General features: G+C 35.5%; 1 protein-coding gene across 4 annotated transcripts in view; it reads right to left on the minus strand.

Annotated features, from left to right (window-relative positions):
- LOC123533728 (solute carrier family 13 member 2-like) overlaps nt 1-19,699 on the minus strand; it is a 103,636-nt gene extending 83,937 nt beyond the window's left edge. The window contains exon 1 of one of the 4 annotated variants that reach the window (XM_045315536.2): nt 19,577-19,699. In XM_045315536.2, coding sequence (XP_045171471.2) covers nt 19,577-19,684 — 108 coding nt within the window. In that variant the 5' untranslated portion in view covers nt 19,685-19,699. Of the gene's footprint in view, nt 1-4,276; nt 4,302-6,999; nt 7,381-14,004; nt 14,138-19,576 lie in introns of those variants that run through there. The other 3 variants (XM_045315535.2, XM_045315533.2, XM_053519482.1) reach the window with 3 other exon arrangements.
- Nucleotides 19,700-20,175: the final 476 nt, after the last annotated feature.

A 20,175-nucleotide genomic window follows, 5' to 3' on the forward strand; every position in this document is an offset into this window, starting at 1 on the left:
TCACCGCACTACCCTGTTCACCATTGTCATCATCATTCACGTTGTTTTTCACCGCACTACCCTGTTCAACATTGTCATCATCAATCACATTGTCCTTCACCGCACTACCCTGTTCAACATTGTCATCATCATTTACATTGTCATTCACCGCACTACCCTGTTCAACATTGTCATCATCATTCACGTTTTCCTTCACCACACTACCCTGTTCAACATTGTCACCATCATTCACGTTGTCCTTCATCGCACTACCCTGTTCAACATCGTCACCATCATTCACATTGTCCTTCATTGCACTAATCCATTCAACACTGTCACCATCATTCAGATTGTCATTCACCGCACTACCCTGTTCAACATTGTCACCATCATTCACATTGTCCTTCACTGCACTACCCTGTTCAACATTGTCCCCATCATTCACATTGTCCTTCACCGCACTACCCTGTTCAACATTGTCACCATCATTCACATTGTCCTTCACCGCACTACCCTGTTCAACATTGTCATCATCATTCACATTGTCCTTCAAAGCACTACCCTGTTTAACATCATCAACATCAATCACACTGTCATTCACCTCACTACCCTGTTCAACATTGTCATCATCATTCACATTGTCCTTCAAAGCACTACCCTGTTCAACATCGTCAACATCATTCACATTGTCATTCATCGCACTACTCTGTTCAACATTGTCACCATCATTCACATTGTCATTCACCGCACTACCCTGTTCAACATTGCCCCAGCATTCACATTGTCCTTCACTGCACTACCCTGTTCAACATTGTCCCCATCACTCACATTGTCCTTCACCGCACTACCCTGTTCAACATTGTCATCATCATTCACATTGTCCTTCAAAGCACTACCCTGTTCAACATTGTCATCATCATTCACATTGTCCTTCACAGCACTACCCAGTTCAACATTGTCACCATCATTAACATTGTCCTTCACAGCACTATCCTGTTCAACATTGTCACCATCAATATACATATATGAATTGTAACATTATCGCTATCATTCCTTTCGTCATTTCCACTGTTTCGTTCTTTGGCAAGGATATTTTCAACATTGACATTGTTTTGAACTCCTAAATCAGGTTCAAGATATTTTAGTAATGGTACAAAGTGGTTTGGTACCCAATGCTCCCTGGTCATATCTGTTCTATTAGAACGCCATAAAATATACACGGGCTCATCTCTATTTGCTACAACTGGTTTGATTAATCTGTGCAGCGTATGTCTATATATAGCAGTTTAATTGACGTCGGTAACGTCATTTGTTGACGTCACTTTATTGTAATAATGGACGTTTCTCTATTGGGATCTGTCAAGGGACGTCACCATGTCTTTTTTGATGCGCTATTTTGCATTCAGCTCTGGACAAAAAGTTTTTTTTCGTATTTCATAAATTGACATTACCATGATTTTTAATGAATCAATAAAGACATGGTAACGTCCCTTGACAAATCCCAAAATAGTAACGCCCTTTATTACAATAAATTGACGTCGTTACCAAGCGATGTTACTGATGTCAAATAAAAAATTTTTACTCCTGAAGATCCCGTAAACGGGTGAGACCGGTCAAGTTGTATTATTTCATATTCATTAACTAGAATAATTAAATATATAAAATATACTTTAGACATCTTTATTTATTTTTTCCGCTATATATGTATTATATTCCAAGCATTCTTCTGTAACATTTGTTAAGTTGACTGTCTAAAGCAAAGCGTTTCCTCGATGTAACAATTGTTATATTGATTCATGCCTGATATACAAGATAAAACAATATAAAACAACTAATTTTAAGTCTATTTTATACTTTTACAATGGATAGGTATACATCCATCATATTTTTTATGTAAGTATGTCTCTGATACAAGGTTATCTGTTTAAATTCACATTCCTTTATATAACGGTTTTATCACATTGACAATATGTTCAATGCAATTCAAATACAATCTAATGATTACGTTGGAATCGTTTATAATGTAAAAACACAAATAACTGCAAGTATTTGCATTTCTCAATAAAAACAGAACTATTTTATATAAATTACTTGATGTAACAATATGCATTCTTTGGTGTAACAATACATTAAATTGAGATCTTTACTTTACACAAGCATCAAAAATAACCATTTTAGTTGCAAAGAATAGATATATAGAGATATTTAATAAAAAAGTGGAAACAAATTAAGGCTTTATTAAATGCAGTAGCTAGCATATTAACATTTTATGTGATAATTTCCATCATGTAACAAATTCTCTTCTTTGATGTAACAATTTCTATCTCCAAAGCTTGTTACACATTCACACGTATCTATGCTGTACTATTTTATGCAAATAAATGTGAAGCTATGACACACACAAAGTCTGTGATTTGTTTTGTACAGCTGTATTTGCTAGAAGAACATATAATGCCAAGAATGCCATATTTCTTCCTTTGCGTAACAGTATGTATTCCTTGATGTAACAAACTTTTGTAATAGTGTAGATTTCCTGCGCATTAGAAAACACAAGGAGCTGTTTTTACCATAAACGTTTGCAATATATAACATGTACTTTATGACAAATAGACATTATCAAAAACATCCACCTTTAAAAAAATCCGAAGCGTTTTCTAGAATCATTTCTTTGACGTAGCGAATTCCATCTTTGCTGTAACAATTTTCACAGTAACATCACTGACTGTTACATCAAGGATATATTTAACTATATAACGCCACTTTCTACATCCATAATCATTGCATGTGTTTTGTTTTCTTCTCAAACATTTACATTTTGCTCAGCACATTTAATATTAAAAACATGCACGCTTTCATACAAATGTAAACAGTTTTCAGACCGTTACGTCACTGATAGGATTTAATTGTACTCAGTTACCTATCAACATAAAAATTGCCGTACGAAAATATTTCAACGATAGTGTGCTACGACTCCCGCCATAATGGTTTCCAATAGTGCTCTTCTAAAAGGAGGTACAATGGCGTTACAATCAGAAAGGGAAGCAACCTTGTACTTATTGAAAATTGCAACATGTTACAGCACTGAACTAGTTTTAGGGGACAGGATTTTCGATGGAAAATATACATAAAATATGTAGGAATTTAACATCTGTATGTTTTATTTTCAAAAAAATATGCATAAAGTAAGTAACGAAATGTACAGGAACAGTATTTTACCCCTATGAGTTGGTGCAATTGCATCTGATTAACAAAATACCACTTTGGAGACATTGGATAAATACATTTTATGACAAATTGATCAAATGTTTTGACAATTTCCTCTCGCATCTGACACTATTTTTTCACTGAACCAGACAGAACTATATAGACTCTACTGCAAGCGTATAATGTTTCTCTATATCTATTGCAGTCATGGAAATATTGCCTGGGACACGATTTTGTTGCAAAAATATATTTTGACTCATATATTTGTTTACATTGTTAGCGTGATGGCGCAAGTATTGCTCTAACTGACAAAATGAAAACAAACAAAAATAAATAGAAAGATATATGCTCAAGTGTACTGTACGCTAAAACTGACGACCAGATATTCAACCTCCTAATGAATAAAAAATGATAGATAATATTTCACCTACATCAGAAATCAATACATTTATACTTCAAGGTCAATCTTGTTTACACCTTGTGTGGTGATGCAAGTATTACTAAGATGTCAATGTACGATGTATGAATAGCATTTATTCACGTGTTCAGGGTGTTTTCCCACACTGCTTCATGATATATACAAGCAGTTCAATGTTTGTTTGATATAACTGTCTATAATCGAACTGTGCCTCTTATATTTACCAAAATATTTGTAAACATTATATGAAAAAAGTACGTAGAAACAAACAAATGAGCCGCGCAATGAGAAAACCAACATAGTGGCTTTGCGACCAGCACGGATCCAGACCAGCCTGCGCATCCGCGCAGTCTGGTCAGGATCCATGCTGTTCGCTTTCAAAGCCTATTGCAATTAGAGAAACTGTTAGCGAACAGCATGGATCCTGACCAGACTGCGCGGATGCGCAGGCTGGTCTGGATCCATGCTGGTCGCAAAGCCACTATGTTGGTTTTCTCAAGGCACGGCTCAAATTGTAAACAAACGATAAAGTTAATGTATATTCCACCATCACATGTATCAGATTTTATCACATTTTGATAATGATTCCAATCGCATTAATCATGACAGATTGCATGCATATATCATTATTTGATATCTGTACGTCACTAGTTATATAGAATACTTTTTTCTTACCTTGTTTTATGTATTGAGTCATTATGCACAAACGCCTTTTTGTGTAAATCTGGGAATACAAATGAGTAGTTAATACTTCTATGCAAGGAATCAAACTATTCCAAATGAAAGACATTTGGTGAGCCCACATAAGACTTTTTTTAGAAATTACAACTGAATCTGTCATGAACCACTGACCGTACTGATTGTCAATACCTAAAAATAAACAAGTGATCAAAGCAAACTGAAAATGCAACTGAGACACAGATCGAAACTAGTGACAGAGGCAACTGATAGTTTCTCAAAGCGAAATAAAAGCAATTTCTGCGAAAAGTGACAAACATTTTCGGGAAGTATCAGCCAAAGTATCATACAATGTCACTCTCAAACGTAAAATTGGCATACGTAATATGTCAAATGCAAAAATATAGTCTAAAATAGCCGATGCTTGTCTACCCTTTTTACAAAGCACGTATGAAGCACGTCAAAACAATTGGAGATTTCTACATATGAAACATATATGCGGAACGAATGGTGACAGTTATTGACACTGCTGTAATGTTACGTTACATGCTCAATACTTCTCTTAATTAAAACTATCAAAATGGAAAACATAGGCTATATCTATAAGCGAGAAATGAGCGCCTAATTTCTAATGTTCCTCTATCAAATAAACAAACTATCCACATATGGGAAACAAAAAAAAAACAATGTTTCTAAAACTCTTAAAAAGGAAATATTGCGCTGTGTGTTGGTATTTAGCACAGACATTATAGGTATATGGCGTCTTAGAGACTCATTAAAGTAGATAAAACATGTATCTGTTACAGAGTCATTAAAGGGAGACAATGTTCATTACCAATAATGAAATGTTAAGGGATAGTGCAAACGCCTTTCAAGCATAATAAATAGTATGTTCACAAAATATTGCACAAGCTTTAATCAAAGTAAACTTATTACATTGTTCAGATAAAAGACTACCAGTTAGACATACAAAAGGAACTCCGAAAAATACTGTTTAATCAAGATCAAACCAAATCATTTACGCAGTATATGTCATCTGACCACCACTGAGTATACAAGCATCATAGAGAGAATGACAACATACACGATATTATAATAAATTGAAATATGTGGCATTTTCTGTCAAATTAACTTGCAAAAACTACCTTGTATATGCTAAATTATGTGGCTATATATTAACTTGCAATTTGTCACATAGTTCAGCAGTACAATTACACAAACGCTGCCATTCTTATATCCAGATGGAGACATTTTGTAAACTATGGTATAGTTTTACAATTATATAAAACCTGGTGGTGGAGATAAAGTATACTTGTTTACAACATTGTGGCTCTTAAGTACATTTTGACATGTAATGAACTACAAAATTGAATCGAACAGACTAATTTTCAATTTTGAATTTGTGAAACAATGAAAACTTTTTTTCTTCCACAGTTTACATTGCAATGGCGTTAATTCAAAATACCTTCCCAGTTGCGAGGTAAATAATTCTAAAACTATTCTATTTATTCAGAGTTTTTAGAATAATGCACGACATTTGCAAACTCTCCTATTTTTCAATGAAGTACCTGCTTCTATTGTATGACCTAAAGCATGATACCAAATACACAATGAAATCAACTTCAGTGTACAACACACCATTTACTCAATCCATAACCATCTGCACAAGGTGAAGAGACATCAAACTCGAATTTCAAAGTAATACTTTCAGTTTAAGAAGCTTACTTAGTTATAGTATTGTGGCACCGATGGATTTCATCTGTTAAAACGTTATTATAACTCTTTTTCTGATAAAATAAATCAAACGTTTCGATTATTAATTAGTTAAGAACACATTTAAAAAGTATATTGTTGAGTGCTTTAAGAATACAGAAAAACTTGCCTTAAAAGAACATTCTGTAGAATAGTCAGTTTAATTTACATGTTCGCCATGATAGCAGACACCAAAATAGACATGTTAATTTTTGTTGGTATGGCTATTGATTCCAAAATAAACTTTAACCGTTCATTGTTAAAGCACAGAGTCTATTGATTTATAGAAAAGGCAGATGTTGCCCATCAAATATGTCACAACTTTTGCACATAATATCAATATTAAGAAAATGTTACTAAATATAGACTCAGTTAAAGACCAGTTCTTTCGTTTTTAATCTATCAATACTTATCATATCTACATAAAACGCAATTCCTGATCATCTAAACATAACATAGTGCCTTTAATGACTAATTTTTCATTTAAGCTTAGTACGTATTTCGTTCTTTACCACAATAATTGTAGGATAGACGAAATCCATGCAATTTCTTGTCAAAAACCATCTTAAACATTCTAAACATTCGTTCAAAATAGTATCTTAAGACATGTAAACTTATTCAATGATGGTACTTGCATGGAATGGTACTTGCATGGAATGATACTTGCATGGAATGGTACCTACATGGAATAGTACTTGCATGGAATGATACTTTCATGGAATGGTATTTGTATGGAATGGTACTTGCATGGAATTGTACCTACATGGAATTGTACCTACATGGAATGGTGCTTGCATGGAATGGTACCTACATGGAATGGTACTTGCATGGAATGATACTTGCATGGAATGGTACTTATATGGAATGATACTTGCATGGAACTCATAGTTAAAAATGAAAATAGAAATCATACAAATATTAGCTGTGTACAATATTATACAACCCAAATAAAAATTATAAACTCTTACCGAAGTTTGTCTTGTGACTGGAATTGGTAGAAGAACAAGAGGCAAGAAAACAATAATGAGGAATTTTCTCCACTCAATAATATGTCGTAATATACTTCCAAAACCCATTTTCTATTTCAAATGTTAAACACACCAGATCAATCTATATTTTAGCGCTAAAAATAGATACAACGAAGTATCGTTCAAGTATGAATACTTCCCTTGATCATAATGTGCAATATTTTGACGTTTTAACAAGATATCCTTTTTTTCAAATATTGAATAGTTACAAAATGAGACAAGAATTAAAACAATAGCAAATGTATTCCGTTGTTATGTGATAAATATTCAAACGCATTAAGGTCTTAACAATATACAAATGTAGAGCACTTTTCCGGAAATCAATATTAACAGTTCAAGGCCGAAACTTGTTTACAGTTTTTATGTTCCATGATGCAAGTATTGCCAAGATACCCCTTACATGCACTCAACTATGGGCTAAACATGGCTTCGTTTTGAATTTCTACTGAATGCTTAAGTAGCGAATTTAAAGTCCCAAACGGTTTTTAATTTTATATTTAAGCAGATAATGCAGCCGTATGCAGAATAATATAGTTAGAAAAACGCTTCTTTCAATATTTCGCATGATATTTATATGATCAGCGCCATAAATAGAGGTTAACAAAAACAATACATTCAATTGTATTTCCTACTAAACGAACTAAATTTTCGACAAATACATGAGAAAACAATAATCGAAATGAATTTAAAAATAATAGTGAATGTATGTTCTTAACAAAAAAGTTGCAGCTACATTTCAGACAAAGTGTTTATGAGCCTTTAAGTTAATATTTCAAAAGTCGCTTTGTTTCTACTTCAAAAACGCATTTAAGGCATTCAGTTGCAATGTTGCAGAACGCATATGTAAGTAAATAACATAGCAATGTCATTTAGCAGCATGCATGTCCTGGCGGAGATTCCCTTCCATAATATGGAGCTTGAATGATAATTTTGTAAAACAAGGAATGTAGACATTTACAAGTTAAGGAAATTTTCTATTCAAAGCACACAAGGGTAGGTATAACTGTAAAAATACTAGCTGTGGATTTCTGACAGAATGTTTCTTACCTGGACTGGAGATTCCCTCGCGTTCTGCACGGTGTAAGGGAATTTAAGATTTTGGTCTCCACGCGCAAGAGTTTTATGTGCTTTTTTTACAGTACTCATTTCTTCATAAAAGCTGCTTCGGGAGATGTATGTTGTGCATTTGGACAGTATATCATGCCAAACAGGCATCGACCTTCAGCAAATAGAGAAGGAAGGGCGTCAACTTTACTGAGGACAGGTAGCAGCGTTGTTAGTCCCCTACTGGTTGAAAACCAGTTTCGGGGACTATAGGAATGCGCTTTTCCGTCATTCCGTCCGTCCGTCTGTCCGTCCGTCCGTCCGTCCGTACGCAATTTCGTGTCCGGTCCATTACTCTGTCATCCATGAAGAGATTTTAGTATTACTTGGCACAAATGTTCCCCATGATGAGATAACGTGTCATGCGCAAATCCCGGACCCCTAGCTCAAAGGTCAAGGTCACAATTGGAGGTCAAAGGTCAATCGGGCTTTTTTCCTGTCCGGTCCATAACGCTCCCATCCATGAAGGGATTTTAATATTACTTGGCAAAAATGTTCCCCATGATGAGATGACGTGTCATGCGCAAAACCTGGACCCCTAACTTAAAGGTCAAGGTCACAATTGGAGGTCAAAGGTCAACAAGGCTTTTTTCCTGTCCGGTCAATACCTCGACCATCCATGAAGGGATTTTAATATTACTTGGCACAAATGTACCTCATAATAAGACGATGTGTCATGCACAACTTTCAGACCCCTAGCTCAAAGGTCAAGGTCACACTTAGCAGTCAAATGTAAACATAGCATGAACAGAGTCTGTTTCATGTCCGGTCCATAACTCTGACATTCATTAAGGGATTTTAATATCACTTAGCACAAATGTTCCCCATGATGAGACGACGTGTCATGCGCAAATTCCGGACCCCTATCTTAAAGGTCAAGGTCAGAAATGGGGGTCAAAGGTCAACAGAGGTTTTTCCTGTCCCGTCCATAACTCTGCCATCCATGAAGGGATTTTAATATTACTTGGCACAAATGTTCCCCATGATGAGACAACATGTCATGCGCAAAGCCAAGACCCTTAGCTCAAAGGTCAAGGTCACAGTTGGAGGTCAAAGGTCAATAAGGTTTTTTTTCCTGTCCGATCCATAACTCTGTCATCCATCAAGGGATTACAATATTACTTGGCATAAATGTTCCCTATGGTGACGTGTCATGCGCAACACCCAGTACCCTAGCTTAAAGGTCAAGGTCACACTTTGAGATCAAAGGTCAAGAGGATTTTTTCCCTGTCCGGTCCATAACTTTGTCATGCAAAACAGGATTTAGATATCAGTTGGCATAAATATTCCCCTGGATGAGACAACATGTCATGCGCAAAACTCAGGCCTAAGGTCTAATGTCAAGGTCACACTTAGAGACCAAAGGTCAGACACAAGAATGACTTTGTTTGGAGCATTTCTTCTTCATGCATGGAGGGATTGTGATGTAACTTGGCACAAATGTTCACCAACATAAGACGGATTGTCATGCGCAAGAACCAGGTCCCTAGGTCTAAGGTCAAGGTCAAGAATAACTTTGTACGGAGCATTTCTTCTTCATGCATGGAGTGATTTTGATGTAACTTGGACCAAATGTTCACCACCATGAGGCATCCTTGTTTTTAGAATTACGTCCCTTTGTTTTACTATAAATAGATTTTATTGTAACTTTTTTATTACTGGCGGTAGAGAAAAATCGAGACCACTTTTCTGTGGTACAACATGCATGTTACATCCAGTTTTTAGGTGTATTTTGACCTATCTCTACCTGGTAAAGAGTTTCTTGTGGACTTATATTATACACATTTTTTTTAAGATTAATTTCTCTTTGTTGTTAATATAAATAACTTATTTGATAACATTTTTATAATCAACCAAAACAATTCAATATGAAAACAACTGTGGGTTTTTATGTATGCACATTTTAATCCAATTGTGTTGTTATAACATATTGTATATATAGTACAATATTGTTTATACCTCATTGACAGATATCAGTTCATTATTTTATACTGCAGTAGAGAAAATAAGGTGCCTTCCAGTAGGGGACTTTGTACGTATTGCATGGCCATACTTCATTCACTTGTTAGGATATAGTTTAAGTGGACGTAGTTAATGTTTCTGGTCTACCCGCTGTATATATGGGCCACGTTTCAGATGGCTGCAGGAGGGGAGAAGTGAAATTCACAAAAAGATTAATTTTTATGATTTTGTGGCGGTACTTATTATCTTTGTTCCAAAACATGTACCCGGAGTTCCAAGACGGATGGAGGTTTTCGCTTTTTGGAGACATTGACCCTTTATTGTTACTTGAGGTTTTAATGCTCTCGTTTAATCGTTTCATCTAGAATGGATATGTCAACATCTGTTGCAGCATGGCATGGCATCCTGCTGTGTACAGCTCTTATCTATGTTGTTTCCTGTGTGTGTGCGCGCATGCGTGCGTGTGTGTGTGTGTGTGTGTGTGTATGCGGAGGAAGGGCCGGGTGGGTGATGATAAGACAATGCGAAAAGAAGCTTAATATTTCCATTAAATCTGTAAATTTTCTTAAGAAATAATAGCGATGTGCAAATAGCAATATCTTCGATTGTAAACGCAATCAGTGCCAATCACGCTCATGGTATTTGTGCCAAATTATCATAAAATTTGATAGTGATTAACTACACTGTACTTCTTCCTTAATGATCTAAGTGGTATGCAAGATATTTGGCTATCTATTTGAAAACATGGCTTGTAATATTGTGTATATGAGGTTGTTTTGTTTACATTTTTTTTTTCAAATTTAAACTTCTTTGCTTCTGATCATTGACTTACAAAAACAAAGTAAAATTTTGCTTACGTGCGGACCAGCTCATTTCAAATACGGATACTGCTGACTTGTTATTGTTTATATCGTCTTATAGTGTTGTGTTACATGTGTCTGATTTGGGTGAAAGATAACACTTTTTAGATATATAAAACAAAACATATTCGTCTTCAACATTTTTGGGATACTATGTTAATTGTTCGTGTGAACAGCATACGGGGAACAAATAACTATTATGTAAGGAGTGACATTAACCTGGAAACTTGTGCCCCGTATTGGAATCGAACACAAGCCTAGTACATAATTTGTCTCAAGTTATATGGCGTCTCATGGAATCATTACAGTGGATAAAAACACGTTCGAACCAGTAACAATGTCATTGTGGGAAGACAATAGACTGAACACTTCGATGAAATTATCAAGAATAGCGCGAACGCCTTTTCAACATAAATATTCATTGCACAGGCTTAAAGAGTAAATTCATATACAAGCAAATGTTTATTTCTAAAATTGCTTCCATTGGATCATTTTTACAGACAAAGAATAAAAACGCGAAAAGTATTTTTCCTATCAAAATTTACTCCAATTTGGTCCAGAAACCATTTACGTAGGGTCACGTGACTTTAACTTATTATGTCAGTAATGCCATTTGACTACCAGTGAGAATTCCAGTGAAACTAGAAATATAAGGATACCTTTCTTTTCAATTATGATAAATGTACATGTAAGGTGTTATACATTTAAATATGCGGATTTTTCTGTGAAATAAGCGGTAATAACATTTATTTACACTGTTCTTTGATTTTGGAACATGGTGTGTATTACGAGTGAGGTTTACGTGTACATTAAACCGGTTCAAGCTCTCCAGTGATGTTTTGCCACCGATCGTTCCATGGTTGTGCCTCACTGGGTTACTGGGTGCCTTTAATTGTTCGTTTTGTCCTCTGTGTTTCCTTTGTCTGTGTGCATGCGTGTTTGTATATTTGTATGTTAGTCGTTTGTACGTCCACATGCTGTGAGTTGCCGACTGGGGAGGCTGCTTTTTTTAACATGGGTTTCCTCGTTACAAAGAAATTAATAGTACTCAAGTAAAACTATATGATGCCAAGAGATCAGTTTAATACATTTAACATAGCTGTATCAGCTTGCAATCTCTCGATGCAATTGCAAATGCCTTGCTACTCCGTATCCAGATGCATGATAAGGAGAACATTCAGTACTTATGTTTCCAGTTATTAGTTTGTAAAACGGGCTTAAAGGAAAATTCTACATTTTGATCAGAAAAGTTTATGGTATACTTGTTTTAAAATATATTATGATAAGATGTAAGTATTGTTTTAAGCTTCTGATATGTTATAGACTTAAAACTGGAATCAAACAGACTCAATTTCTGGAAAAAAATCAAACTTCCCCCTACCATGTGTTGTGATGCTGTTTATGTTTAGATAAATTGCCCAATAACTTAAATGTGATCTTACAGTAACTAATTTTAAAGATGCTCCAATGAAGTAATGCAAGAGATTTGCCAACTGTCCCTGATTTCAAAAGAAGAACTAGCTACTACTCCATTACCAATAGCAGTACACCAAAATGCAAAATTATACCCAACTACAGCATACCGTATATACAAACATAACCACGTACTGTACACTAGCGTACACAATCATACCCCTTTGCAGCACACAATATACACAAACATAACCAAGTACAGCACACAGTGTACACAATCATAACCCTTTGCAGCACACCATATACACAAAACATAACTTGCAACAAAAATCATATACAATACATAACCAAGTATAGCTCTCTTACACAATCATAACTAATTACAACACACCAATTATACAATTATAACCAGCTACACACACCATACACATAATCATAACCAACAACACGCACCATATATGCACAATCATCAGCATTTACAGCAAAAGATATACACAATCATAACAAACAGCGACACATAAACTACACAAGCATCATCAATTACACACGGTGACCATTAGACAATTATAACGAACTACACACACCATATATACAATCATAACCAAATACAGCACATCAAACACACAACTACAACCAACACATATAAACACTATGTACAAAATCAATAAAGTTATAGGTTAACCGACCGTCCGATAATCATGTTTGGTAATGATTTAAACATGAGTGAAACCTGAAGTAAAAAAGTTAACTTAGCATAAAACCTTTAAGAAAAAGTGCAACCAGTCAAACTAAAGAAGACCCGAATCACTTGAGTCTGTTCATGGAGGTAGTGGAAAGTGCAACACCTCTCACGACCCCAAGCATCGCATCGGCTTAAGCTGACTTAGTCTTCTTAATATAGAATAAAGTAAAATATTCTTGCTAATAAGAATAACAACAAAGGAGGAAAAAGTGCAGAGTACTTCAAAAGCACGTTTCACTTGATCAGAAAGCCTTGCTCTATAGAATACTAAAGTCGGTTTCGTCCACATGTTTCTTTCTAGTATATCACTAAAATATAAACCAAAACTAGACATGACATTCTGCTGGTATGTTTATTGATTTTAACAGAAACTAAAATCATTCATTGTTTATTCAGGGAGACAGCTGGTTTGTAGAATAGGCAACTGCTGCTCATCAAATATGATACAACTTTTGCATTTGTTATCAATAAGAATAGGGCAACACTACATGTAGATTAAATCTAAGATCAGCTCACTACCATGAACCTGTTACGAATACTTATCTAAGTCCAAACAACGAGTCCAGATCATTTAAATTTATCATAATGTCTGTAACTAGAGTTTCAGTTTAGCGTATGCATATTTCTTTCCGTTTCTGCAAACTGATGTCTTAATATTTAAGAGGAATTTCTTCTATATACACAAAACACAATCTGTCGCTTTATAAATCTAATCATAGATATGCGTATCTTAAACCATGCAAACGTATTCAAAATTGATATCTGAATCACACATTTATAAATGCATAATTCAAAAAGAAGTGACATATATTTTATCAATACAATATTATCAAATCTATATGAAAACCGTAAACTCTTACTTACCGAAGTTTGTCCTATGATCGGAACTGGTAGAAGAACAAGAGGCAAGAAAACAATTATGAGGAATTTTCTCCATTCAAAAATATGTCTGAATATTTGTCCGCAATCCATTTTCTGAATACTTCAAATGTCACATACACCAAATCAATTAATAAGCCAAACCATGAGAAAACCAACATAGTGCGTTTGCGACCAGCATGGATCCAGACCAGCCTGCGCATCCGCGCAGTCTGGTCAGGATCCATGCTGTTCACTTTCAGAGCCTATTGCAATTAGAGAAACCGTTAGCGAACAGCATGGATGCTGACCAGACTGCGCGGATGCTGGTCGCAAACGCACTATATTGGTTTTCTCATGGCGCAGCTCATTTGTACAATTCTTACGTGCTGAAAACAGATACGACGCAGTGTCGTTGAGGGGTGAATAATCCTCTTGATCAAACCGTTCAAAATAAAATACAAAACAAAGGCTGGAAAGGGCATATCAAAAATAACTTAGCAAACATAACGATTTTAAAGTTATAAATGTCTACTAGTTAAAACAAAAAATACAAATCGGTAATAAATAATCCGAAGTAGAGACTTCAACGACATATGGTATATTAACTGCTCTGGGCGAAGTTTGTCAGGCATGCAGTATCATGCCTTTCAAACTTGAACCTTTAGCAGTATATTGAAGACAGTAGGTACGCCAACTTTGTAGCGATTTGATATTATCTGGAAAGGTTGTTGTATTACGATTTATGTTTTAAACGTGTGTGTTTTGTAAAGTTCTTTTCTTTTTTCAAGCCTTTCACTTAGTCGCAAAAAAAAGCAAAACAGAACTGGTCTTAGCAATCATGTTACTGGTTGATTGCGAAAAGGTCCACTAATTGACAATCAAGTCCCTATACTTTGATGTAGCGTTCTTGACAGGACTTTCCAAAAGCACACAGGAACAAACCCGCGGATGGTTAGACCAAAGTTTAAAGCATGCAATAGAGAAACTGTCCGTACAGGTTTGCGTTGTCCTTCTCAGATCAGTTCTGGCATTTATTGCACACCGTACGAAAACGGAAGAGCCTCTGACTGTAGTCTCCTTTCCAATTATAACTGTATCTATCAATCTAATTTCCTTCATCGTGTTCTAAAACGCATATGAAAACACGGCTGAAAAATCGTCATATGGAAAAGGGTAAATGGTAAGTACAAAATTTGTTTTAAACCGCATAGAAGATTTTCTGCCCTTACACTGTTTGATATCTGTTGTGAAACTTTCGGGACAGGGATCTTTTAGAGTCGATAGAAGTCGCGAAAAGTGTTGCTCCTGACATTACTGCTGTAGTTGTCGAGCGGGGCCTCCGTGGCCGAGTGGTTAAGGTCGCTGACTTCAAATTACTTGCCCCTCATCAATGTGGGTTCGAGCCTCACTCGGGGCGTTGAATTCTTCATGTGAGGAAGCCATCCAGTTGGCTTACGGAAGGTCGGTGGTTCTACCCAGGTGCCCGCTCGTGATGAAATAATGCACGGAGAGGCACATGGGGTCTTCCTCCACCATCAAAGCTGGAAAGTCGCCATATGACCTAAAATTGTGTCGGTGCGACGTTAAACCCAACGAAATAAATAAATAAATAAGTAGTTGTCGAGCACCTAATGTCTCTGTTTGACCAGAATTCACACTGGCTCTCTGGCAGTAGTTTTTTCTCAAACAGTATTTTGCCCACAATGAACAGAAAAGTACTCCTTAAATTGTTGTCACATGAAAATAAAAATTGTCCTTGCAGTTATTTTGACAAATAGACTATAGAGGCGTCCTTCACCTGTTGAACAACTCAGTGCTGCTGTATCTGTTAACTGCTCTTACAATTTTTTACTAGTATATCCAACATTGTACTCAACACCAGAACTTTCGTTTGCTTTGGGTGTGTGTGTGCGTGCGTGCGTGCGTGCGTGCGTGTGTGTGTGTGTGTGTACAGCCTTTGGTGATATACTGACGGACGACTGGCTGACTGATTTTTTGATCTCTATTAAATAGGGTGGATGATCCAAATCAGTGATGGTTTCCACTTTACTTCTTGTTGACTTATGAATGCAAAAATGGTTCAAATATCAATCTAATGAAAAAGACAAAGAAAAAGGAGTGCTACATAAGAAATATAAGAAAGCTACAATTCGTTTAATACAACCCGCTGATTTTTTCTCCTTTTTGCTTCTTTCAATGTCTCTTTCGGAGACATGAAGTTCCTACATGTACGCCGCCATTTTTATCTATTATGCGATAGGAACAAGCCGATTTCGATAGAATGCTACATATAACTATAAAATACATACTGAAACGAAGCAGAGTAAAAGAAAACACGATGCTATTGAAAACGGGCACGAGGAAAGCAAGAAAGATTATGACTATTTATATTTGGACTACAGTTGCACTTGTGATAGACTTCGGTAGGCTTACAATTGATTTGGTAGTAATAGATCTGCCAATGATATGTGCGCCATTACACTGTAATTCACATTTGAAAATCACACAATTTTATATTAATAAAGCATAAGGAAATAGGTGATCACGTGCCAAAGATATAAATGACCGTTTTACTGATCTTAGTGTTGTGTTAGGTACTTAAGTCGGTTAGACAAATGTGACTTGTAACAAAGATGGTATATATACAAAGCAAGTCTGTTGACATATTTTTCGAATTTAAACTTTTTGGTTTATGACTTCTCACTTACAAAAAAAAAATTGCCTACGTGCAGATCGACTTATTTTAAATACGAATAGATCTACTGCCAAGTTTATAATGTTTTGTTTATATCATCAATTGTTCAAAAAATAATAATAATACATTTTTGTTCTATTTGTGTTTTATTAATTGTTTTAGTTCTTATTTGGGTAAACTTTTCAGTTACGAATATAAGATATGTACGACCGTCCACGATTTGGGTAGACTATGTAGGGTGTCCATTATTCGTGTGAATAACATATAGGAAACAGATGGAATCGAACACTGCCATAAAACGTAATTAGCATCAACATTATTCGGCGAGAGTGTTAGAAATCACGTTTACACCGGTTTCAGTTTCATAAAAGTAATATAATATACTGTATCAATGTTATGACAACTTAATTCATTTCAGAGCTTTTGAAATAATGCAAATAATTTTCCAACTCTCTCCGATCTTCAAAGAAGTACCTGCTATTATTTTATTGCCAAAGGCAGCAAACCGTATACACATTCATAACCACTACAACACACACACACACACACACACACACACACACACACACACACGCACATGCACATACACACACACACACATAACGTATACACAATCAGCATACCATATACTCAATCATAACCAGCTACAGAACACCGTATACACAATCATAACCAGCTACAGAACACCGTATACACAATCATAACCAGCTACAGAACACCGTATACACAATCAGCACACCATATTCACAAAAACAATCACAACCGACTACAACACACCATATACACAATCATAACCAATTACAACACATCATCTACACAATCATAACCAACTACAACACACCATATACACAATCATTACCAACTACAACACATCATATACACAATCATAACCAACTACAACAAACCATATACACAATCATAACCAACTACAACACACCATATACACAATCATTACCAACTACAACACACCATATACACAATCATAACCAACTACAACACACCATATACACAATCATTACCAACTACAACACACCATATACACAATCATTACCAACTACAACACACCATATACACAATCATTACCAACTACAACACACCATATACACAATCATTACCAACTACAACACACCATATGCACAATCATAACCAACTACAACACACCATATGCACAATCATTACCAAGTACAACACACCATATGCACAATCATTACCAACTACAACACACCATATGCACAATCATTACCAACTACAACACACCATATACACAATCATAAACAACTACAACAAACCATATACACAATCAATACCAACTACAACAAACCATATACACAATTATAACCAACTATATCAGCGTACAAAATTCATTAAATTGTAAAAAAAATACCTTGTTTTTTATGACTTAGACATCATTAAAAAAGCTTACGTAACATTTTTAATGGCGCCGAGATAACGGTGAGTACTATGACTCTTCTCGGATGAATTAATATTACAGCTAATAAAAAAGAAGAAGAAAAAACCAGCTATAATTCATTCTGGAAAAGGTCTGCTGCAGAGGGCTTAAAAAAGTTTTTTTTCATGATCAGAAAAACTAACCTTGAAAATATATTCATTGTATAGGGTAGGCCTACAAATGTACTAGTGGTAGGTTTTATTTACATTTTTCTTTCTAGTATTTCAACAAAATAGACACATAAAATAGACATTATAGTTTGTTGATATGCTTAGTTCTAATATGGAAAATTGATGCACATTTTCTGTAAGACATGGAAATTTGACGTCACGTCCACATATTAAATAGTGCTTCCACATTTTGATAATACTATCTTATTTTAAAGACGTTTCAGACTAGAAATGTTATATTAGAACGGTGTTACATTTAATTTACATACTCTGTATCGACTATAGATGCGTAGTATAGTTCAGTGGACGTCTGCGCACTCATAGGTTATTCCGCGGGACGTGTTACTTCCCGTATTTTAACACGGTTAAAACACGGTTACGCGTTGAGGTCACGTCGGCTTACTATGATTGGCGTCATACCTGTGCCAGAAAATAGTGCTTCCCTATCTACTATTTTACATAAAATACATATTAGAATCGAAATGATATATAGCAGAACCAAATCTTAACACATCTCAACAATACGAATCGGTAATACGCCGCTTGTATAATTCACTCGGGCTTATTAGGCCCTCATGAAGTTCTTCCGCAGGCATGAACGTTTTTCGTATTGTTTCGATATGTTAAAATATGGTTCTGCTATATATTTGCTGAAACTGCCGCTCATTAAGTACGATACAACTTTTTTCAATATTTAAATAAAAAGTAAATATAGACTCAGTTAAACATTATCTCTTGAAATTCTTATTCTACCTCACTCTATGATGCAATCTGAGACTTTCTGAACTTAACAGCTAGGATTTTAGTTTAGCATAGTGCACATTTTCCTTCTATTTCTGCGTGCAAACACCCCAATACTTGTAGTGAAGACGACACCTCATTAATGAGCCGCGCCATGAGAAAACCAACATACTGCGTTTGCGACCAGCATGAATCCAAACCAGCCTGGGCATCCGCGCAGTCTGGTCAGGATCCATGCTGTTTGCTTTCGAAGCCTATTGCAATTAGAGAAACCGTTAGCGAACAGCATGGATACTGACCAGACTGCGGGGATGCACTACGTTGGTTTTCTCATGGCGCGGCTCATTTCTTGTATAAACACTTGACACAAAATATCGCTCGTACATTCTAATTATGGACACACGTCTCAAGTTATGAAAACTTTTTCAAAAAAGAAAAGCAGAATTAAAGAAATGTTAGCTGTGTACAATATTATTAAATCTATACAAAAATTATAAAAAATTATAAAGTCTAACTTACCGAAGTTTGTCCTGTGACTGGAATTGGTAGAAGAACAAGAGGCAAGAAAACAATTATTAGGAATTTTCTCCACTCAATAATATGTCTGAATATACGTCCGCAGCACATTTTCTGAATATTTCAAATGTTACAAACGCCAAATTGATTTGTACTATATTCACCGCATACAACGAATGTTCGCTGAAGGCTGAATGATTGTGATTTACGAGATGCTAGTATTAATAAAATTTAAAAAAAAATAAAAGAAGCAAATATTTTCTTTACAGACGCATTAAGATCTCCTGAGCAATGCATGTGATGTCTTTATATACCAAAGATGTTTATAATACCCAAAAAGCGGTGCAATGAAGCAAGTATTGTTAAGATATCTCTCAATCGTAAAACATCGAATATTCCCGTATCATGCGTATAATACACAGTTGTGAAACATCATATTTACATATTTACGTATTTGTATAATTGCATGTAAGGACCAAGGTGATCGGGTTGGTACCCGAACATAGTCTTCCAAAAATTAGCATCCGTGCTCAGAGATTTCAAAGATGTTTTTCACTTACCTTTCAAGTGTTTCTTCTGCCCGCCCACTGACCTCTTTCCCT

The sequence above is a fragment of the Mercenaria mercenaria genome, chromosome 12 (assembly GCF_021730395.1).
Source record: "Mercenaria mercenaria strain notata chromosome 12, MADL_Memer_1, whole genome shotgun sequence".
Classification (NCBI taxonomy): domain Eukaryota; kingdom Metazoa; phylum Mollusca; class Bivalvia; order Venerida; family Veneridae; genus Mercenaria; species Mercenaria mercenaria.